The following is a 20,674-nucleotide window of genomic DNA, read 5'->3' on the forward strand; positions in this document are numbered from 1 at the left end:
AAAAAAAAAAAAAAAAAAAAAAAAAACTCACCTCCTTCTGCGCTTCTACTGCGCTCTCCAAGAAAGTTTCAACACCCGACTTGAAATCCTCCACCTTCTCGCGTTCAAATCGGTCCAGTTCAGACCGCATCAGGCGGCCCATGTCTTCAAATAGCAGCCGGGCCTGGTGCACCTTGCGCTCCGCGTCGGCAACCTCGGCGTTGACCTGGTTAAGTCGATCCTGCTGGCTCTTGCCCTGGCGCAGGAGCTTGTCCTGGGCTGCTTTGCGCTTCAGCAACTCCGACTCGGCGCTGTGCCAGCTGTGGAACGCCTTTTGGCGCTGTGAGAAGGCTTGCTTGACGCTCCCAATCAGCCGGATGTATTCCTCGATGATGATGCCAAAGGTAAGCACGTCCTGCTGGGCTTGCCGGTCATAGACGTCGCGGATCGTCAGCTGCAACTCCGAGAGAGCGTCGAGGGGCCCGGAAAGTGTTGGAGACAGCTCTACTGTCGACAGTGCGTGCAGCGAGGCGGAAAAGTCGCCGGCGGCTTCGGCCATGGCCTTGCGCTGCGCCACCATGCTGTCCATGGCCTTGAGCAAAGCCTTGAGCTGATTCTCCAGCGCATCAAGGTAGACCCTGCGATCGTGAAACCACTATTTTGCCCAAGTTAGCACGGAGCTCAACCAGCAGATAGCGTTCTCCTTGGCTGACTGACATCATCTTGCTCCACGAACTTGTTCCCACTGCCAACGCTGAATCCCAGCGACCCAAGCACACTCTTGCTCTCCCCCAAGTTGGGCTCCTTGCGCTCTTTATGCTTGACATCAATATTGAACGCCTCGCTCTCCAGAAACAGCTTCAAGTCCGCATCGAGCTGCAGCGTCGGGTGCGCGGCGATTTTGTTCAGCATTTTTTCCAGCGCCGCACGGCGCGATTCAACAAAATTGCTCTCGAAACGGCCCACCGCCTGCTTCTCGGGCGGCGGCGGCACCACCACTCCCGGGTTGTTGGCATGGAGGGTGTTGTACAACCACAGGAAGTCGCGATAGCGACGCTTGACCTCAAACTCGGGCTGCTTGTACGCTTTCGACGTCGTCTGCCGAGCCGGGCACATTAGCATACAACCATCCCTAACAAACCCTCATAGACAAAGTAACAAGAGCTACATACCTCTGTCCTGACGGAGTAAACAATATGACTTGTCGTCAGATCCCCGACCTTGTGCGGGTCCCCAACCGTAATCTGAAAACTCGGCTTGGCCGCCTGCTCAACGCTCACGCTTGGCTGGACGGAGCTGCGCACGGGGCTCGGCAGCGCGGGCTGGACAGGCGGCGGCTGTCTGGGTCTCTGACTGGCAAACAGGCGATCATCCCCATCCTCGTCATCGTCGTCATCGATGCGATGCGGATCCGGCGGGCCAGGAGCTGCCCGCTTGGCGCCGGCGGCCGTCGCCATGGTCGTGCGGAGCGGGAGTTGCTCCTTGACCGGCGGAACTGGGGGTGCGCCGCTGGCTCCTCCTGCCTTGCCTGCCGCCGTCCCACGCGGCAATGGCAGCGCGGCATCGTCGTTGTCTGCTGCTGCTGAAGGGGCGCCGAGCGGGCCGAGTGGGCCGAGGGGGTCGTCCTCGACGGCTTGAAGACGGGTTGGCTGCGCGACAAGGCGACGGGGCGTCGACCGTGAGGGGCGGGCAGAGGCTGTGGGGGATGACGTTGCCCCTGCCGTGGTTGTCGTCGTTCCGGAAGAGGCGGGAGCATCTGCAGGTGGAGCAGCGTTGTTGTTGTCGTCGCCCAGTGAGGACGAACCGAGGGGCGCCGAACTACCGGCCGAGTCGGCCCAGGGATCCTCCATTGTGACGGAGGTGGCTGGATATGCGGACGTGAATTGTCACCGGGATAGTGCAATTGGACGGCTAACTTGGTATGAGATGAGAATAATATGCAGGCGTCGTGTGCTAGGCAATAAACTCGGCGCCTGTCTAAAGTACGCAGTACTAGTTTTTGAACACCAGCAGCGCCTTGTGGGTGCGAGTATGAGGCAGTATGCAAGCGCAAGCTTGTCGACTGCAGCCGCTGCGCCTTCCTCGCTACGGCAGCCGATCAATGTGGGGTTAAGAGACCTTTTTCATTTTCGGAGCGAGTTACAAGTTACAACTGCCCCTTACAAGTTACATAACCTCAGTTCTACCCACAGACAGCACAAAGCAAAGGTAGATATCTACGAGATAGTACAGCGCCGGTCAGAAACATGCCGCTGGAATTATCATGTACCTCGGGATATCACCGCCGCTGTAAACTCCTTCCACGGTACAAGTACAATACAGCACAAGTACACGTCCGAAACTCCGTGCTCCCCGTCCGCCCTTGTTTGCCAAACATTGCCCCCAAGCCCAGTTGAACATTGATCACCAAGTCCATAATCCAATTCCTGTTTCTCCATATAATATCCCTAACCCGCTCATATCTCTGAATCACGACGATTGACCATGCAGGGAGGCGCCTAATCAGAGTCTTCCTATCTCTCTGGATCGTAGCAGCCCCCCGCAACAATCAAGTTCATGCGCGTGAACTGGACCTTCATCACGGGCGTCTTCTTGGTCGCGAAGGCGCTAATTTGGTCCGGGGTTATCTGGACCTCCTTGGCCTTCTTCTTGCCCACACTCGCTCCACCAGCGCCAACTCCACCCCCTGATGTGCTGGCGCTAGCTGCTGGCACCGCTTGACCCCCAACCGTGATGCTGCGGCTATCCGAGCTTCCTCCCACTGCAATCGTGTCGCCAGCCACCGCAATTCCGTCGCTCTGTGGTCCTGGAGTGACGCCGCCGGTGAGAGGATTGGCCTTGTTGGGATCCGCAGGCAGTTCGATGTCCCAGATGCGGACTGTGCCATCCAGGCCGCCCGACACAAGGACGTTTGATTCAGCGCTGAAGCTGAGAGACGGGATGCCGCCTTTGCCATGGCCGCGGCACCTCTTGATACAGGTGCCTTTCTCAATGTCCCAGAGGAAGATAGTCCCTCCAGCATCGGCGCTAGCTAGAATCTTCCCGTTGTGGGCACACTGCAAGGCACTGATGTAGTGCGTATGGCCAATGAAAATGCGAACGCAGTTGCCCGTTACTATTGACCACATGCGAATCGACTTGTCCGCCTCATCTGATGCCGAGAAGACATAGGTTCCGTTGGGATGCCAGGCCAGCGCCGAGATGCTCGTATCATGGCCGACCAAAAGACGCTGAGCCGAGGCATGATCCTGGGAAAAGACGCGGACCGTCCTGTCCCAGCCGGCTGTGGCGAAATAGTGCCCATGAGGGCCCCAGAGGACGCGGAAGACGGGGCCGTCATGCGCTTTGTATATGCAAAGACAAGCCCACACGTCCAAGGACCAGAGCCGAACCTGACCGTCTGCTGAACACGAGAGAAGGAGTTTCGAGCTCGTGTCGGGCTTCTTGTCGTCGCTGTCTCCGTAAATATTCCGGTCGAGGTTAGTTATCGAGTCTGAAAATGACACGCCGTACACTGGGCCGGAGTGCCCAATAAGCTTGCGGTTGTTTACTTTGAGATCCTTTTCGTTCGCAAGCGTGGTCTTGAGCGGCTTGCCGTCTATCGACCACACGCGGATATACGAATCCATCGTGCCAATCGCCACAAGCTGGTGGTCATTGGAAAAATCCATGCAAGAGACGCTAGCCGAACAGCCTTGTCAGCACCGCTGAGCGCAACCTCCGATACATGACCAGAGCGAGCATCAAGCTTACCTCCCTAGAGTGTTGTGAAATGTGAACATGCACGCCGACACGGCGAGCCCGACACCTCCAGTACGGCCCTCAATTCGGAACCTGTCCCGGTTCTCGCGAACTTTCTGCATTTCCATCACGACGTCCCGCGCTCGGGACGGTGGAAGAGGCAGCTCGGTTCGCGCGGGAGCATCGGCGCTCTCTTCACGCTTAATTCGCTTATCAAATTCCTCGACAAGAGTTGACCTATTGTCTGTCGGAGGGTGGCGCTGATCCTCCTCTTCTAATTCGGCGCGGACGTCGTCTCTCAGCTCTGGCTCCATTGGCATGGGCCCAAGCTTGAGCTTTGCCGATGTGTCGAGCACATCGCGGTTAGAAATGCCGGTGAAAACGCCGGGGATGCCCTCCTGCGCATCAATCTCGTCCAAATCGAGGTTTTGAGCTCGGCGGTAGATGGCCTCAAAACTGTAGGGTTCGATCGGCCCGCGGGCGCTTGTCTCGACGCTACAGTACGTCTGGAGGATGTAGGTGATGGTAGTGCCGCCTTCATCCGCTTCGCGTTCTAGGAAGTGGAAGAGGTTGCCGGAAAGTGATTGGTTGAGGGGAATGCGATATTTGTTCTCACGGTACAGCCGGGTAGTCCGATTCTCATTGATATGCTGGGGCAGTGTGACAGTGGCCAGCAGAGCTAAGGTATCTTGGTGCGCGGCCTCAAAATGCGGCCTTAATGTGTCCAACAGCCGTTTTGCATCATCGTTGTAGCCCTGGCTGACAAGCTCGATGTACGAGTAGATGAAGACGGGCCATAGGAGTTTTCTAAGCTCGAACTAAAGAGACGTCTCGGTCAGCTGCCAATAAGGCAACAAACCACACGTGAACTCACCTTGTAGATGTCTAGGTTGTTCTCGACCCAGTCCCTCAGCAGCAGGAAGGCCTTGAGGTATCGCTTTGGGCCCGGGTCGTCGCTCCGCTGAGCCGGTCTCCCGTCAGGACCTAGATTGGCTGTTTCCTGCCGGAAAACGGCTTCAGTCTTGGTAAACCCTTTCTTTTTGAGGTAATCGGTAACCTGTTCATCACCGAGTTGTAAGTTTGGCTGCTTCAGGATGTGGTTCATTGGGACACGATGAAACCCCCGGTCCATTGCAAGAGGTGCGGTGGCTGGCGAGTCCGAGTGGTGGGATGGGCAGATGATATTTGAAGTACGGAGGGTGAAGAAGCGCAGGGTGTTGAGAAAGGGGGCTCCTTCGGCGGTTCGTCAACTTCTCGGTGCCGCGCTCGGTGAACAATGGGCTTCAGATATGACTCTGAGCGGCCCACTGGCCAGAGATTCCATGGCGCCGCGGCCAACCCGCATCGAAGTTCAAGCGGCCCTAATGCTGTGTTCTCACGAATATGGTTGTGGCTGGTGCTCGCATCGAATTCGCAAGAGTAGGGAACAAGATGCCCCGCACAACGAGATACGGAAAAGCGGCAACGCTGGTAAGGGGCGAACCAAAAAATTCTGTTTACTCACGATTTGGTTCAGATTCTGGGCTGAGGGAGGTGCACTTCCGCCGCTCGCAGTCCCTGCCCCAGCACCGCTCCCAGTTCCTCCTGCCGATTGAGGCTGGCCGCCGTAAGAGGCTCCAGCCGGACCCGGCACCTGGGGTGAAGGGTTCGACATGTTGGGAAATCTCAAACTTATCGTGATCGATTCCCTGTCCGTGTGAACCAAATCCCTTTAGTAATAACGGATCATCTTTTGGTATGAAAAAGAAAAAAGAAGGTTGCAGTCGACTGCTCAATACAGAATGACGCGTTGAGTGTCAAAGTCAACATTCATGAGTTTATGAGCCGAAGCACGATTCGATGGGGCCCGAAACGTAAGGTAAAGTTGAAGCGTTAGGGTTGCTCGGAGTTTTCCGAGACAACGATGGGTTTCTCTTGGCTTGCAGAGAAGTCCGTGCACACCCCTGTCGTACCCCGCAGGGCCCTTGAACTCAACAACCATGAGGGGAAAGACCCGACTGGAAGGAAGCTCTTGAATGAGCCATAGTTCAGGTTTAAGTACACATGCAGATTAGTAGTAGGCGCGTCTAAGCCTTGATGACCCCAAATACCTTACACTAGCTCCCAAGTTATAGCCCACCAAGAAGTTTCCTTTTGCCTGGTACAGTAGCCCATCCTCATGGGAATAAAACCCCCACCATGAACGACTCAGCGCAGCCTCCCCAATTCAGCGGCGCAGGTCTTAGCGGAGGGCCGGCAGTCGACATTCACCAACCCTTCACCCCAGCTGAGCGCATCGAACAGCTCAGTCAAGTCGACAATGTCAGTCAACCCATCCACCCTGTCCCACCGCCTCCCTGCCTCTATAGTCTATACCTCCCCTCCTTTCCCTTCAAAACCACAAACCTGAACATGCGAATAGGACATAGCCTCCCTGCTGAACCATCTCTCCTCGGCGATTCGCGCCCTGGCTACTCCTCCCTCAGCAGCCGGCAGCGACAACGACGGGTCAGGCGACGTGCTTATCCTCGACAGCAGCCCTGGAGCCGCCCCCCCTTCATCGAGCCCGTTGACGAGCTTCCGAGCAGCTCAAGCAGCCTTCTTCCAAACTGTCGACCGGATCGACAAGCAGCTCACTCGCCAAATCTTCGCCCTCGAGGAGGCGGGCATCATCACCCTACGCGGCAACACCACTAACATTGGCGACCAGCAGCAAACACAGCAACAGCAAGGCCAGGGTCAGCAACAACAGCAACAATCGGGAGAGGCCGCCGACGGGGCTGCTGCTGTTGCCGCGCGGTTGGAGCCCAACGGGATCGGGCGGTATGGGAAGCTGGATGTGGGGCAGCTGAACATGGCTAGCAGCACGGTCGAAAGGGACTTTGAGGCCGAGCTGTGGCGCCGGGCGAGGGAGCATCTTGAGAGGGTTGTGAAAGAGGAGGAGGATCGGATGAAGGAGTAGTAGGGGAATGAGGTTGGGGGTTGATTTTGAGGTTCCCGGGTTGTTAGGTTGGCACTTGGCAGGTGTTATGCGACTCCTAAGGGATGCGGCGTTATGGAATTCAGGGGTTTGTGGAAGATACCCGAAAACCGGCCGACACTCAACTATCCATCTCTACTTCTTGCGGTCTCCTTTCTGCCTGGTGAATGGTCAGGCTCGCAATCCTGACCTTTTGTTCACCACTCTTGGCTAGTAAGTCATAAATAGCATCCATCCCTCTCCAGGACTTAGATTGAAACAGCAGACAAGTGGCGGCTGCTAACAGACATAGCCGATGGCGAGACGTCAGCGAGAGGACTGGAGGAGTAAGCTTCCGCAGCACGCCATATCGGCCACCGAAATTTGCCAACCGCCACCCCTTGGCCTGGCGATCTCCCTGTCTGTTCCGTCTACTGCTGATCGCAGAGCCTATCGTAGGCGCCGGTCGCGATGGTGCCCTCGGCCTCGACGAAGATGGACGGTGTAATGCTTTTCGACTCGTAAGTAACAGACTCGCACATACATTGGCTGGCTTCCTCTTACATGGCATCAAACAAGACGCAGCTGAGGTGCTCGTCTGGGGTCCCGACCTTCTCTGTGGCCGAAAGGTGTCAAGATTCGGCACCACTCGAACAGCGCGACAGCAGCTCATCGGTTTCTTCCAAACCGGCAGTGACTTACCGTACCAGACAAAGTACGAGTTGCAGTTCTCAGCAGCGTTGCAGGTATACTGGCATTTGAAAGCACCATACGGATCGCTCGCATGAGTGAAGGGCATGTACTGTCAAGTGTCAACCGCGGCTCAGCAAAATCATCCAACTGTGAATGGAGTCAGGGTACCACGTTCTTGACTTACATGCGGTCCCGAAAGATAGTGCTCATCGTACCAGTCCTGGCGCAAAGTGTACGACGACCAATGCTGGGCAGGCGTGACCACCGTGTAGTTGTCGATGGGGTAGTCGCTGTCTGGGTGCTGCGCCGAAGCCGGCAGACCCTGGGTGCAAACCGCATCCATGGCAGCATCGGTCTTGCTTTGGCCGTCGTTGACGAGTAACAAGCGGCTAGGAGTGTTTATCCCCCTGGTGTCACGGGCAGCAACCTTCCCCGCGAGGGCGAGGGCGATCCAGAGGAAGCGGAGAATCCCTTTCATGGTCGTGCTCGTCTTGAGGCTTTCTTCCGAGATTTTATAACTGTCTAAGTGGCTCAAGACTGTGTAGGTAAATGAGATAGAGGAATGGCAAACTGTGAGTGAGTGCAAGCAGAGAACCCACCAAAGGAGGATGGATGATTGGTTTCAAGATGGAAGTAAATAGGCTTGAGAGGACCTAGCTTTTGACTAAAGCACTACTCGTGGGTATTTAACCGCTCTTTTACAGAGAAGGTGGCATTAGAATATGGAGGAAAGAGCAATCTAGAGCCTGAAAGCCTGTTTACCTTGTACTTGTACGCTGTCGTATCGTAGATGCTTGTGGTATCCGGCTATCATGGCATCGGGGAAACAGCCAATAACCCTCATCGCTCACCGACACAACAGCCTGAGGGACAATACCAGGTGATAGACCAATCGTTGAAAAGCTCAAATATCGTATTTGCCACTGGCAAGATCGTGCTCGGTAGTATTCACATAGTAATCTGATGTACGGGGTACCTAGTGCAGTTGCAGGATGGTGGTGGGTGGTGGTGCTGATGATGAGCAGGACGTTGATGAGAATTAGAGGATGCTGATAGAGGGGTGCCGGTATTGGATAAACGGCGAGCTAAATGATGCTATCAGCGACTAGCACCCTGTTATATATTCAAAACAATGTATTCATATCCTTGAGGAATTCTCCTGTATCCCAGAAGGCGCTTGTGTGCGGTACAGCCTGGCACACTCGAGGTTCTTTGCATTGTTTTGTACATCACCCACCTCATCCCATCGATACAAACATCCCTGATTACGGGATGATCGAGAGACGCCCGAAGATGGAAATGCGCTCCTAACCAACCACAACGCCTGACAAAACACACTCCAATCAACCAAACCTAACAGTCAAGACCGTCCGCCATTCCACTGCTCATACCGAGAAGCCCTTCCTCCCCTCCACCAATCCCTCCGCAAACTTTGTAATGGCCGACCACGTAGGCGAGAACATGAGCGCTTCATCCAGCGCGGGTATCATACCAGGAACATTAGCATCGCTCCACATGCATACGGCAGCCCCGTGAAAAACAGAACCGGGGTCCCGCAACTTCAGCCCTTCACTTTCCCCCGAGCCGTGAACAACACCATCATTACTCTTATCACCTGGCCACTCAATATCCACCACCCAGGGTTCATTCCACGACCTATGCCAAAGCCTGAGAGTCTTGACGCCACTCTCAGGGAACTGCCCAAACCTGCCATCCCATCCAGAGCTGCCGTGGACGTGAAGCGCCGAGACGGGCCGTTCAAACTCCAAAAAGCACGCCTTGGTATTGTTGGCGCTGACCTCAATTCGAGCGCGGTTCTCGGCCGTGCGCGTGGCGTTGATAGTCACAAGGCTGCTGCTGTGGCTGGCTTCCCCGGAAGAGTCCACCAGGTTGGGCGGCACTCCCGAGCCGTCGTAACAGCAGCTGACGAGACCCGGCCTCTTTGACTCGCTGCAGGAGAGCTCCTGGCCAGAAGCTGAGGGGATCTCAGCAAGCATACGGCGCAGGTATTCTTCGACGCCTGAGTAGCACACGTGGTTCTCGCCGCTGTCAAGGTCAAGCCGTTGCACGAAATAGGCCTTGTATCGGTTGCCATCCGAGAAGGGGAAGGCGGCAAGGTTGTACATCAAGGTGGCAACGAAAACGGCAAAAAGAATGACGGGTATGTGATGGCTGACACGATGGATAAATGGGGTCACGGGAAGGAAGAGCAGAACGGTCATTAAGAAAACAATAATGTAGGGAAGGAGGAGGCTGCTGCCATCTGCGCCAGTCTGATGGATTGCATCGACGAGCATCAGACAGGTCTGCCCAACCAGAATAATGAAGAAGGGGCCGAGCAGCAGAAACTGCGGGAACCACGTCCATGAGAGCAAGCGCCCAGACCAGGCCTGCTCGTGCTCATATGGCTCGGCTTCAGCGTCGCTGGATCCGCGAGCACTACTCACCAGGGCCGATATGGAGCGTCGGTATCTCGTGGCGAACGTCGTGCGGGGAGGCTCGCTAGTAGCATTCACGCCCACGAGCGGTGTCCGTTCTGTTGGCGCCTCTGTGTTCGAGTCGTCGTCCTGGTCACCGTGGTCGGCATTGTGGGGACCTTGGGCAGAGGCTGAGACAGAGGCAGAAGCGTTTGACCCTCTCGTACCCGGAGGCACTGGAGATCTCTGGCGAAGCATTGGCGAGCGACCGCGATCCTGAACGAATTCCCTTGCCTCTTGATCCTCTCGGACTCGTTGCGCCCAGGCCACCTTCTTCGGCAATGCGAACAAGTCGCAAAGTGCAATAAAAGTGGATAGAAACACGGCCGACTCTAGGAAGACAAACATATACCCAGCGCTGATCCTAAATCGGTCCTCGGCTACGGTGACAGCAACGAGAGCAGCCCATCCCAAGATGAACAACCAAATACTGACGTAGCCACGGTGAAGTGCGCTTGGCCTTACAGAGCTGGCACCTCGCATGACGGCCCAGAAGGCGAAGTAGAATAGCGAGAGCATCATGGCCAAGCTTCCTCTTGTTAGTGATCGCATTGACCGAAGAAGAAACGGGGGAAGCGAAGAATACATACACGGAATATCGGCTGCTGTAGATAATGAAGGGGTTCACCTTCCGCATCAAGAAAGCTGCTCCAAGAGTGAGGGCTCCGGCGACGACCAGAGCAAAAGGGAAGCGGAAGAACCCTTTCCATCCACCAATCGACACGGGCTCATTGTCGGGTTCCCCATAGCTTGTCTTGATGCTCGAGCTGAAGAGGTAATACCGGTCCAATCTGTGGAGAATATATGTGACCAGAACCAGTATCAAGGGGGTGGCAACCAGTACCGTGAGCGACCAAGCGAACAGACCCCGCAGACCAAATAGCACAAACCCCTTGCCGAAGAGGTCAAACCACACTCCATCGCTCGGGCTGCCGTTATGAACCTTTCCAGGCGCTCTATCCGGCCTAGGACCGATGAAAGTTTCCCCGGTGTCGCTGGATAGCCGCGTTGCAGTGTGTATGGAGGCCGAAAGCATATGCCAAAGGCTGCCTTTGGACGCGTGCTTCGCATCGTCCTGGTTGGTATGATATCTTGCACGGGGTTTGAAGAAGGCCAGATCGAGTCCCCGCTGGCCGTACACGTCATGGAGCACTGAGTAGTCGGTGCCGCTCCTGATGAAGCCGAGGCCAAATGCGTCGGAGCCGATGACGGTTCCGAAGGGGTCTGATGTCCCCGCATAGGCGGCGGTCACCTCACGGTCAGTGGTGCGGAAAAGATTGGCTCGGCCTCCGGCGCCGGCTCCTTCGAGATTCAAGAAGGTGTGGATGTACGGCATCAAAGGATGCTGGCCGAGCGCTCTGGCGCCGTAAAGATAATCCTCCTCTCCATTGTTGAACATGATCACGATGCCCCTCTCAGGCTGATGGCCATGATGAGTAAAGTACTGAACCAGCTGTAAGCAAGTGACGACACCCATGCCATCATCTGTGGCGCCATATCCTGTAGAGACACTGCAAGGGGGTCAGTCCGGTTATTGCTCAAGATTTGACGGGGGATAATGGGGCTCACGAGTCGTAATGTGCGTTGACTAGCGTCAGGACATTCCGGTTGCGCCGAGCTTCATCAACGCCATAGGAATCCCACCAGCTTCCCTGATCATCGGCTTTACCCCTGATGTACACAAGGATATTGGTGCCCTCAAAGTAAGCAGCCACCTGGGCGGCGTTCGGATCAGGGACTATGCTCGTGGCCATGAGAAACGTGCAATTCGATGTCATGTCGTCGAACACTGTGACGGCAGCATCTTGGCTACTCTGGCCAGAGCTGCATTCCCGGGGTTAGCAGCAGCTTCTAGTCCCGAACGATCACGACCACTCGCACTCACCGGTCCGTTGTCCAGGCTACACCATTCTCGGCCAGGATAGAGCGGATGCGTTCCAGAAGGAAGTCCCGGACAACCTCATTGTATCGGCTATTGTATGGGTGGTATGCCCGAGTGATAGTGGAGAGGTCGAGCCAAGCTTGGGTGAGGTTGACGCCAGCAACTGGGGAGGGCTCACGCGGTGCTGGAGGGGTGGCCTCGTTGATGACGATGATGGGAATAAGGAGGGCCAGATAGGTGACAGTGGTCCAGAAAGTAACAGGCCCGGTCCGGAATGAGAATGGATTGGCTATCATGATGGCCTATATTTTGTGCCGTGAGCCCGCCCAGGGCGGTAGGGCGGTACGGCGACACGAACACGGGCAAGGAAAGGCGAGACCACGAGGATGTGAGTGTTGACGGCGCCCTTTGCAAAAGGTGATGCGGTAACGCGTTAATTAGGCGACCTCTCGCTTAGGGGACCGCGAGGGTGAGGTGACAGGTCGAGAACAGTCGGACGGATGCAAGATTCTAGGTTCCGGGAGAGAACTGGTGGATATCGGAAGGTGCGGTGCTGAACCCATTAGGCAACTCAATCGACGACGCTGAGAGTTTGGACGGAACTGCGACACCTTGAAGGTGGTGCTACACCAGCCGTCCGTCAGATCGCCATACACAGCATCACCTGCCTGGGTCGTCCTGCTACTCTCTGCCAATGTATACACGGGCCCCTTAACACTAGACGACGCTGCGATCAACCTAATTGACCAGATCGCACGTGGAAGAATGTCGCAAGCGACCATTGCAAGAACGGTCGATACAGTTGCGGGGGTCATCCACAACGGTAAAGAGCTCCCCTGCCAACTGCAGGTGGCCCAAGCTCCTAAGGGTGACCCGGTGATGTCACCAGGCAGCATCAGAGGTACGTACCTTAGGTAATCTAACGTACATTCGCGAGAAATCCGCCCTCCGCTACTGCACAGTTTAAACCTGGGCGACCAATCCCAGCCTTGCACTATGCAATGCGCTTCAACTTTGCCGATGTGTTGTGAGGTTGAAGTTAGGGTTTGAAGTGGGTGGAATACATGACGAGAGACGTCGCTTGGCTTAGACTGTGCAGTAGCGGAGGGCGGATTTCCCAAGAATATACGGTACGTGGAGGACGGATAGGAGGGACTCTTGTACAAGTCGAAACAAATATATAGGTATGTCACCCCAGAGGATAGATGAACACGCAGAGCCTAATGCATAAGAACAATTTCCACTCTACTAGCTATACAGTTAGTCTTCTCTCCTTCCCTCATCTCTCTCCCTCGCGGTGGAAGGGCCGTGGTGTCCATCACACAGTCGAGGATGAATGCCAACTATGGGAGAGAGTGAGCCAGAGCAAAGCTATCAAAGGAAATCAAAGGAAAAGTAAAAAAGAAAATCACGAGCCCTATCAGTCAGTAGCATATGCCGTGCTCATCGCAGAAGGTTAGCGCAAGTAATTGCTGTGTCCTCTAGGCACCCGGTGGAGGAGGCGGCAGGTCCATGGGTGGCGGGGGAGGCGGCGCCTCTCCAGACGGCGGAGGGGGAGGTGGCGGAACGGCATTGGCATATTGCTGGATCAGCGCGTTGAGACCGCCAGGAAGTCCAGGGGGAGCACCACCAGGCGGTGGGGGAGGCGGGGGAGGCAACCCAGGAGGAGCTCCGCCCAATCCCGGAGGAGCACCAGGAGCACCGGGAGCACCATAAGCACTGTAGCCAGGGTACGCACCGCCGTATCCAACGGGGCCTGCGGGGGGTGGTTGATGCCATGGAGCGGTTCCCGGAGCGGCTGCGGCGCCACCATATGAGGGTTGACCGCCACCGTAGTAGCCGTCGCCTCCATCACGCCCGTCGCTGCCGCGGTATCCACGGTCGCGGTCACGGTCGCCACGGTCGCGGTCACGCGCCCAGGGAGCAGGACCACCGGTAGGACCGCCCTCGCCGTCGCGATCCTGATTCCGGGCACGCCAAGGGGCAGGTCCGCCAGTTGGGCCGCGTGCCCATGGTCGAGCATCGCCGCCACCACCGTTGCTGTGCGAGCCGGGGCCCGCTTCAATGCGCGCAGGGGCAGCGCCAGTTCCCCCGAGTTCTTGCATGAGTTGCTGTGATGTGAGTTAGTAAATCTACCCCGGTTTGCCGAGTGGGGCGATCAAAACGCTTATCAACATACCTCATACTCGCGATCAACAGCATCGCCACCTCCGCCAATACGACCCCCAGGCCGAGCACCCACTGGACCGTCATTGCGCCAGCTAGCGCCCCGCTGTCTGTCTGGGCAATCGCGGGCCATGTGACCGGCATTACCGCAGACACGGCAGATGATGTTGGCAGTGTAGTTCTGCTTCTCGGGACAATCGTACTTGCGATGCCCAATCTGTCCGCAGTTCTGGCACGCCTGGTTCTCATCATCACGCAGGGTTCCGTTTAGGGCAGCCAGCTCGCGCAACTGGTTGCGCTTCAGCTCATTCTGGCCTTCAGGAATCGAGGCAGCCTAACACACCATTAGTACAGCTACTTGCCAGATGCTGTTGAAAGGAGTACTCACCGTCTCAATGATATTGTGAATCAGCTTCTTCGCCTTGTTAACCTTCTCCTCGGTGTCGGCCATGATCAAACAGTGCAAATCTTCTTCCTGGTTGCTGGAGTGCGCTGCATCTGAACGGCCCTTGCCCTCCTTGACGGAGCCCTTGCCACGGATGGCGATCTTGGCACCTGATTCTGCTTCCATTTTTTTAAGAGTATTGCCACGAGGTCCGATAAGTAAGCCAACTTGAGTAGGGAGAGCTAAGTGTTAGTAAACTGGATCAAACGGCAGAGCAGTGATCAGGTTAGAACCGGGCAGGATTTGCCCGCAAAGCGCAGCATCACGGTGAGATGCCGTCGCGGATAGCCAGCAAAGCACCAAGGGACAAAGGGATTCAAAAGTGGTTAGGAGGGTTAGAGGGTTAGCAATCATACTGAAATTAATCTCTGGGTAGTCGTTGACCGGCACGTAGACCTTCTCCTGGGTCTTGGTCGGCCGGCGATAATCCTGAGGCGGGTGATAGTTGGGGATGGTCTTCATGGCCTTCTCGATGAGCTTGTGGCGCTCATCCTCAAGGCGCTTTCGGTAACGGTATTCTCGAGTATTGACACGGCGGCCATGGTTGTCGTACTGCGGAGGAGGCGATGGCGACCTTACATGTCGTGTCAGTATCCCTGGTTGCCAAGAATAGGGACAGAATGCATACCTGTCTCCGTCGGCGGGAACAACATCGTCAATCTTGAGCTTTTGCGTGATCTCTTCGATACGGAGATGGAGCGTGTATGCCTCAAGCTGCTCGAGGGTCATGTCGGCAACGATGGCGGTGGGGAGGCCCATCAATCCCGCGGCCTTGTTCTCGGTGGCCTCGCCCCAGCGATTGCGCTTCTTGCGACGCCTCGGGCCATCGTGTTCGGAGCCTGCAAACCACGTCAGTACCATGCATCATCAACAAAGACGGTGGAAAGAAATAAAGCCTTACGCTCGGGGCTGCGGCCGCGCTTGACATCACGGTCCCCATTTACGATGCCATTCGAAGACGAAGTCGCACTCTTGCTGTCGTCATCGGCATCACCACCACCGAAGCGCCGCACCTTTCCCAAGGGAATATTGTTGGATCCGGTAATTCCTTGATTTCTCCACGCCATATTGCCGATTGCTCGTCTCGAATTCGCGCGGTATTTGGTGGATGAGACGTTGCCAAATACAAAGGCGCGTTGAGTGGGATGGTGAGAGGCAAAAATCTTTGGGAAGTTTACCCCGTGGCAAATGCGCAAGCCAAGTCAAAAGAGCTGTTGAGTTCTGGGCCGCTAACCAAATCGAGGCCTGACGGGGCTGATGCACGTGACCGTCCACGCCTGCCTCTCTGTAAGGGTTAGGGTCTGGCATCCGATGGGTGGTCCAGATTCCCCTTGCAGTTTCGAGCCGTTCCCATTTTCTTCCAGATCACTCATGCACCGATTATTGAACTATGCATCATGATGCTTCACTTATAAATTGAACAATCTACGCTACTAATTATTCTTCAACCGCAATACTCTCTACCAATATCGCGTCCAGTCGGCGAACATCCTCATTTCTTCGCATCGGCCGCCATACTTTGCTGCACCCACGCTCTGGTTTTCCCAGCCTCCTTGTCCATCTCCTCCTCCGTCTTGTGCCTATTTTCCAAGGCAGTATGCTTCTTCGGCACATGCCTGCCTCTCTCGACGCCAGGACGCGCCAGAACTCTGTCAAGCCAGGCGTTCAGATGGGGAAAGTCATCCAGTGACACACCTGCCCAGTCTTTTCCAGCGGGTAGACGCGTTCTGTTAGCAACTTATTGTGATGGTTTTTCAACAGAAACAGGTACGTAGCAAAACTTACTAGAACCCGCCACCCAGCCCCAGCAGGCTAGATCGGCAACGGTGCATTTGTCCCCGACGAGATACCCGGACGTGGACTTGCTCAGCTGGGTCTCCATGACGCGGTACAAGCGGCGAGTCTCGTTCTGGTATCTGTCGATAGCGTACTGGATCTTTTCAGGGGCGTATCCTGTCGTATCTCTTGTTAGGGCCCTCCCCTCCGGAAGTGCATTCGACCGCCCTCCAGTTTGGACTTACTCGCGAAGTGATTTGCTTGACTGGATAGTTCGCGGTCAGCCTCGACATCAGAATTCGCATTCAAGGAGACTTTTCGCTCAAACGCACCCTTGCATGGGGCCGAGCCCGCCCATCTGCCAGAAGAGCTGCCGCCATCGTCAGCTGCCTCTCAGCCTCTCATCTTGCGCTGAGTAGGGCATGCATACCCAGTTGTTCACCTCCCAATATTCCCGCGTGCCACGCGGATACGAAACCTTATGTTCCGTGTCATACCTGTCGACCAGGTACTGCATGATAGAGCCACTCTCAAACAGCCGGATGGGCGAGCCATCGGTGAAAGTGTCGGTGAGGGCTGGGATGCGTCCGTTTGGGTTGATTTCCAGGAACCATGGTTCCTAGGTAGGAAGCCTGGTCAGTTTCCACTGCAGCTGCTCTCCAGCGACATCCATGGCCCAAGAATATCTCTCTGCCTACCTTCTGGGTGTTCTTTGAGATGTCGATGGCCGTCACCTTTGAGGCTGTCGTATCAGCAATTGATCCAAGTGTAGAGGCGGCTGTGGCACGGTACCTTATAAGGAACCCCCAGCTCTTCTAGGAGCATCGAGATCTTGATGCCATTAGCCGTCTGGTCTGTGTAGAGGTGAATATCCGACTTTGCCTCGGTCATCTTGGCTGTTCTCGTGGTGATGGTGGAGTCAGCGTTCTTTGAGAAGTCTGATCCTAGTAGAGAGACTCGCTGTACCAACTGATCAGATGTGAATTTCGGGATGGTAATGATTCCACTCATCCCTAAAACATATATACATACAAGAACCTGTCATGACAAATCACTGAAGCATGCGTGCATCATCGACTGGCGGGGATTAGAAATTACACGCTTATACGCATCGGTCACATTGGCCCATTCAGGGCAACTCATTATTAATGCGTGCTTTTTAGAGACTTAGAGTGGGTTTTGGAAGGACTGGAACTTTCCTCCGAAGCGACAAGCTTCCTTCCCCTCCTTGATCTGGGCGGATCATCGCATTAGTCCAGCGAGTTACCGAGCTAAAATGCGAGCAGAGCTAGATCACGCAGGACAACAGTTGATTACGCTCTGTGCTGGAATGATAAGGAAGCTTGTGTGCCCGTTCTCTATTATAGGTAGATTAGGTAGCGAGTGTGTATGTAGTGTGGAGATGCTGTTGTTGACATTGATACAAAGTCCACTGCTTGGATGCCTGTCCTGTCGCCGACGGTTGTCGAGATACGGACCACAACACCAGGGCGCACAGCGGTATGGGTATTAGTATTAGTATTACACGCAAGGTCTGCGTCTCATTTTATTGAGCCATGCACATCCGGCCGTCAAGGTCAACACGCCACCTCTCACTACCGACGGCATTCCTAGCGTAAAAGAAACCGTCAGGGTCGTACTTGCGCTTGATGCCCATGAGATCGTTGTAGTTGGTGCCAAAGAACTCCTTCTGGAAATTAGGCTGCTGAAAGTCGGCTTCATTCATGTAGGCGCCCGAGCCAGGGGTCACTCTCTCAATGGCCGGCATGATATCGTCCGTCATCAGCCGCTGATTGTCGAGCATTTCCTCCCAGCGTTCGGGGTCAAAGGACCAGGGAGTCGTGAGCGTTGCGTGCACTAACGGTGTGCGCCAGGCAGGAAGCACTGCGTTGGCCCCGTCCTTGCCGAAGGGCGCGACGTTGGTGCCGACGCCAATCCAGGTGACGCCCTTCTCGGCGATGTAGCGGGTTGTCTTGGACATGGCTGTGCTGTTCTTCTCCCATGCTGAGAACGGGACAAGGCGGCCGCCATATTGGGCAATGCCAACCTGGATGGCCCCGACGGGCAAGGGGCCAAAGTACTTGTCGTAGTGCTCATAGTAAGTATTGGAGTCACTGTAGTCCACAGTGTACTTTACAGCCATTGAGTTAAGTGTGCTTAGGAACGGCTCCATGATCGACGCCACCTCGGCAGACGTCTTGTTGTAGGCGGTCAAAGGTGAGATCATGAAGAAGCTCGATGTGAAGTAGTAGACGACCATGGCGCCGGCCTCGACCATGGCAGGAAGGGCGGCATGGAAGGCATCAATGGCATTGTAGAAAGTGCCACCGGGGTTGTTGAGAGCATACAAGGACAGAGTGACCCCACCAACATGACTATCGGGGTGAGACTTGACCGTCATACTGACGACGACGCCGTAGTTGCCGGGACCACCGCCAGAAAGAGCCCAGTACAAGTCGGTATTCTGTGTGCGAGAAGCAGTAACGAGCTCGCCAGTGGCCGTGACGACTTCAAACTCGAGGGTGTTGTCGGCTGACAGGCCGAACGAGGTGCTCAGCGCCGAATGGCCACCACCTTGAGTATAGCCGCCAGCAAGCCCGACAGTCGGACACTCGCCGCCAACGACAATCTGGCCCTTTGAAAGACCAGCCTCGAGGATCTGGAAGCCCTGAACGCCAGCTCCGACCTTGACGGCGTCGCCCTTGTAATACGCATCGTCCCAGATTTTGAAGGCGATGTCGTCGAGCTTGTGCGTCCACACAGAGAGAGCACCAGCGCCAGTGGACCGGCCAAGATAATCGTGGCCAGTGTTTCGGACCACGAAGCGGATGTTGTGCTGCCTAGCAAAGTTGACGGTCGCGATCACGTCGGCAGCGGACTCGGCGGCCACGGCATACCTCACATAGTTGCCGAGTGTGCATGGCTTCGCTTGCGAGGTGAAAGGGTCGCAGCTCTGGTTAGCAAAGAAAGGGGCCATCACGGAGGCCGAGTCGTCCATACTGTATGCCGACACGTACACTATTAGCGATGGACAGAGCTCATCTACAACCACGTCTGCCGACGCGTCTTATAACTTACTGAGTGGCAGGATTCTGCCAGCCATCGCGTAGCGCCTGGCATCTCGCCTCGTCGTAGTCAGGGTCGTGGCAAGCCTGGGCAAGCGGCACCGTGGCGATCAGCCGGCCGTTGACCGTTTTGTTCAGATTGTCCCAGTCACTGACAGATGGCCAGCACGGGTCTCCCGGAAAGCACTTGCACGACCCTGCCGTGGCATCGCCCGCCGCGGCAATGCCGGCCGTGATGCTAATGCTAACGCAGAGCGCGCATGCTGTAAACAAGTTGGCGGTAAGGAGCGGCACCTTCATCCTGCTTCAAACGAGTGGCTCAGGGTGAGGGCATCAGAACAAAAAAAAGGAGTGTAGTGGAGGGTTATTCGAAGGAGAGGCTCCACGGAAACACAGCAATAGCACGAAGAGACAGCATGGGCGCCTTTTCTAACGCCCGCCCACTCGCCCCTGTCTCTCTCCGGATCGTCGGCCTCTCCTTCGCGGTTGACAAGTCATGGGGGCTGCGAGTGCGGAGAATACAGATGATCATACATAGGAAAAGCGAATCTGGCTAGCCAGCCAGTCCCTGGGGAACCTGGGAGGAGCTAAAGATGCAAGACCGGCATATGGGAGCCTGGAGTCCTGGACAGATTCCGGGTCCGAATAGGAGACAACCTTGGATGATCTCCACCAGTCAGTGCTGGACACCGGCATTCGATGAAAAGTCGGAGCATCTCGAGATGCCGAGCATTAACGATATGCTACGTGTACGATACAAGTGTAGAAGATAACTCCGTGGTGCAGTATAGATTGCACAGGCATCTCAGGCATGTTCGTCGCCCTCTCCTGCTCGCTCATGAGAGCGCGAGGACAAGGGATCACAACATGCAGAAAGAGAGATCAGCATCGGGTGGAGTGGCTGTCGGGGACCCACACGCAACTGCCATGTGGGAATTTCAGTGGGCTCGGCGGCCAAAGGCTCCACTCGTCTGGCAGTTGCGAATCTTATCGTCAACAAAAACCCCGGGTCAAGCCATGTCCGGTAGCCCGAGTTCCCGGATGGGCCGCTGCCGATCCCGATCCGATCGGCCTGTCCCTGGCATGGCATGTAGTCCCTGGCGAAACTCGCAACTTTTTTACTTTCTTGCTTGTTCAAGTTTGATTACCTACTAGTAGTTACTCCACTACCACAGTACTTTTCTTTCACACAGTACGGACTGTGTTCAGAGTCGCTTCTCCTTTCCCCTGAGTCCTTCTGCCGAAGCTCTACATAGTAGGTATTTCGCAGCGGCCGTCGCCAGTTTTACACATCTGCAGGGCAACGAGAGCCCCTGAACCGAGCAGTTGCGGACAGACATAAACCAGACTTGTGGCCGCACGCTTGAGAAAATGGCTATAACAATGTCGACCTGGATGCAAATGCAGTGAATAGGGCCCCGGTCTCGCTTTCCCCATTTCCTCCGCTCCCGGGACATCGCTCCTGCCTAAACCAGACTGGTGACTGATGGTCATGCTGCGATCTTCTTGGCC

General features: G+C 55.6%; 9 protein-coding genes across 9 annotated transcripts in view; 1 reads left to right on the forward strand and 8 right to left on the reverse strand.

Moving 5' to 3' along the window:
- The window catches only part of N656DRAFT_843561 (Vps5-domain-containing protein), a 2,605-nt gene extending 565 nt beyond the window's left edge, over positions 1-2,040 (reverse strand). Inside the window, exons 1-3 of the mRNA XM_064819097.1 lie at positions 1,152-2,040; positions 697-1,077; positions 32-634 (exon numbers count right to left, since the gene is read on the reverse strand). Coding sequence (XP_064672435.1) covers positions 32-634; positions 697-1,077; positions 1,152-1,829 — 1,662 coding nt within the window. The 5' untranslated portion in view covers positions 1,830-2,040. The remainder of the gene's footprint in view (positions 1-31; positions 635-696; positions 1,078-1,151) is intronic.
- Positions 2,041-2,134: 94 nt separating this feature from the next.
- On the reverse strand, positions 2,135-5,677 carry N656DRAFT_777052 (TAF5-like protein). Its single transcript, XM_064814750.1, has 4 exons — positions 5,225-5,677; positions 4,595-4,777; positions 3,733-4,538; positions 2,135-3,660 (listed from the first exon to the last, which is right to left on the reverse strand). Exons 1-4 carry the CDS (start codon positions 5,372-5,374, stop codon positions 2,493-2,495), a joined length of 2,307 nt encoding a protein of 768 aa, XP_064672436.1. The 5' UTR covers positions 5,375-5,677; the 3' UTR covers positions 2,135-2,492.
- A 51-nt stretch (positions 5,678-5,728) lies between these two features.
- Positions 5,729-7,075, forward strand: N656DRAFT_843563 (uncharacterized protein). Its single transcript, XM_064819098.1, has 2 exons — positions 5,729-6,021; positions 6,122-7,075. The coding sequence occupies exons 1-2, from the start codon at positions 5,899-5,901 to the stop codon at positions 6,659-6,661; spliced, it is 663 nt and encodes a 220-aa protein (XP_064672437.1). The 5' UTR covers positions 5,729-5,898; the 3' UTR covers positions 6,662-7,075.
- Positions 7,076-7,089: 14 nt separating this feature from the next.
- N656DRAFT_843564 (uncharacterized protein) lies at positions 7,090-7,829 on the reverse strand (the record flags this gene model as incomplete). The annotated part of the gene is made up of 4 exons (XM_064819099.1): positions 7,090-7,168; positions 7,223-7,274; positions 7,361-7,460; positions 7,536-7,829. The coding sequence occupies 4 exons, from the start codon at positions 7,827-7,829 to the stop codon at positions 7,090-7,092; spliced, it is 525 nt and encodes a 174-aa protein (XP_064672438.1).
- A 907-nt stretch (positions 7,830-8,736) lies between these two features.
- On the reverse strand, positions 8,737-12,006 carry N656DRAFT_704691 (uncharacterized protein; the record flags this gene model as incomplete). Its single annotated transcript, XM_064811199.1, has 4 exons — positions 8,737-10,357; positions 10,419-11,339; positions 11,398-11,652; positions 11,714-12,006. 4 exons carry the CDS (start codon positions 12,004-12,006, stop codon positions 8,737-8,739), a joined length of 3,090 nt encoding a protein of 1,029 aa, XP_064672439.1.
- A 41-nt stretch (positions 12,007-12,047) lies between these two features.
- On the reverse strand, positions 12,048-12,760 carry N656DRAFT_553521 (uncharacterized protein). The gene has a single exon (XM_064810056.1). The coding sequence runs from the start codon at positions 12,604-12,606 to the stop codon at positions 12,148-12,150; it is 459 nt and encodes a 152-aa protein (XP_064672440.1). The 5' UTR covers positions 12,607-12,760; the 3' UTR covers positions 12,048-12,147.
- A 431-nt stretch (positions 12,761-13,191) lies between these two features.
- On the reverse strand, positions 13,192-15,388 carry N656DRAFT_796486 (uncharacterized protein; the record flags this gene model as incomplete). The annotated part of the gene is made up of 6 exons (XM_064817530.1): positions 13,192-13,821; positions 13,890-14,210; positions 14,265-14,488; positions 14,678-14,895; positions 14,950-15,160; positions 15,223-15,388. 6 exons carry the CDS (start codon positions 15,386-15,388, stop codon positions 13,192-13,194), a joined length of 1,770 nt encoding a protein of 589 aa, XP_064672441.1.
- Positions 15,389-15,758: 370 nt separating this feature from the next.
- Positions 15,759-17,168, reverse strand: N656DRAFT_777055 (glutathione S-transferase). The gene is made up of 8 exons (XM_064814751.1): positions 17,130-17,168; positions 16,890-17,057; positions 16,796-16,831; positions 16,528-16,716; positions 16,430-16,467; positions 16,343-16,362; positions 16,107-16,274; positions 15,759-16,025 (listed from the first exon to the last, which is right to left on the reverse strand). Exons 2-8 carry the CDS (start codon positions 16,986-16,988, stop codon positions 15,814-15,816), a joined length of 762 nt encoding a protein of 253 aa, XP_064672442.1. The 5' UTR covers positions 16,989-17,057; positions 17,130-17,168; the 3' UTR covers positions 15,759-15,813.
- Positions 17,169-17,643: 475 nt separating this feature from the next.
- N656DRAFT_788259 (putative isoamyl alcohol oxidase) lies at positions 17,644-19,462 on the reverse strand (the record flags this gene model as incomplete). The annotated part of the gene is made up of 2 exons (XM_064816679.1): positions 17,644-19,096; positions 19,176-19,462. 2 exons carry the CDS (start codon positions 19,460-19,462, stop codon positions 17,644-17,646), a joined length of 1,740 nt encoding a protein of 579 aa, XP_064672443.1.
- Positions 19,463-20,674: the final 1,212 nt, after the last annotated feature.

This window comes from Canariomyces notabilis, assembly GCF_033297395.1.
Source record: "Canariomyces notabilis strain CBS 508.74 unplaced genomic scaffold N656scaffold_5, whole genome shotgun sequence".
NCBI lineage: Eukaryota > Fungi > Ascomycota > Sordariomycetes > Sordariales > Chaetomiaceae > Canariomyces > Canariomyces notabilis.

Excerpts from the sequence above, each read along its gene's own strand:
- N656DRAFT_777052 (XM_064814750.1), bottom strand. The coding sequence starts at position 5,374 with ATGTCGAACCCTTCACCCCAGGTGCCGGGTCCGGCTGGAGCCTCTTAC. Across the intron at positions 4,539-4,594 it reads ACAACCTAGACATCTACAAG|TTCGAGCTTAGAAAACTCCT; the intron begins GTGAGTTCACGT and ends ACGTCTCTTTAG. Across the intron at positions 3,661-3,732 it reads TTTCACAACACTCTAGGGAG|CGTCTCTTGCATGGATTTTT; the intron begins GTAAGCTTGATG and ends CTGTTCGGCTAG.
- N656DRAFT_843563 (XM_064819098.1), top strand. The coding sequence starts at position 5,899 with ATGAACGACTCAGCGCAGCCTCCCCAATTCAGCGGCGCAGGTCTTAGC. Across the intron at positions 6,022-6,121 it reads AGCTCAGTCAAGTCGACAAT|GACATAGCCTCCCTGCTGAA; the intron begins GTCAGTCAACCC and ends ACATGCGAATAG.
- N656DRAFT_553521 (XM_064810056.1), bottom strand. The coding sequence starts at position 12,606 with ATGCTGCCTGGTGACATCACCGGGTCACCCTTAGGAGCTTGGGCCACC.
- N656DRAFT_777055 (XM_064814751.1), bottom strand. The coding sequence starts at position 16,988 with ATGACCGAGGCAAAGTCGGATATTCACCTCTACACAGACCAGACGGCT. Across the intron at positions 16,832-16,889 it reads AGCTGGGGGTTCCTTATAAG|GTGACGGCCATCGACATCTC; the intron begins GTACCGTGCCAC and ends ACAGCCTCAAAG. Across the intron at positions 16,275-16,342 it reads TCAAGCAAATCACTTCGCGA|GATACGCCCCTGAAAAGATC; the intron begins GTAAGTCCAAAC and ends GAGATACGACAG.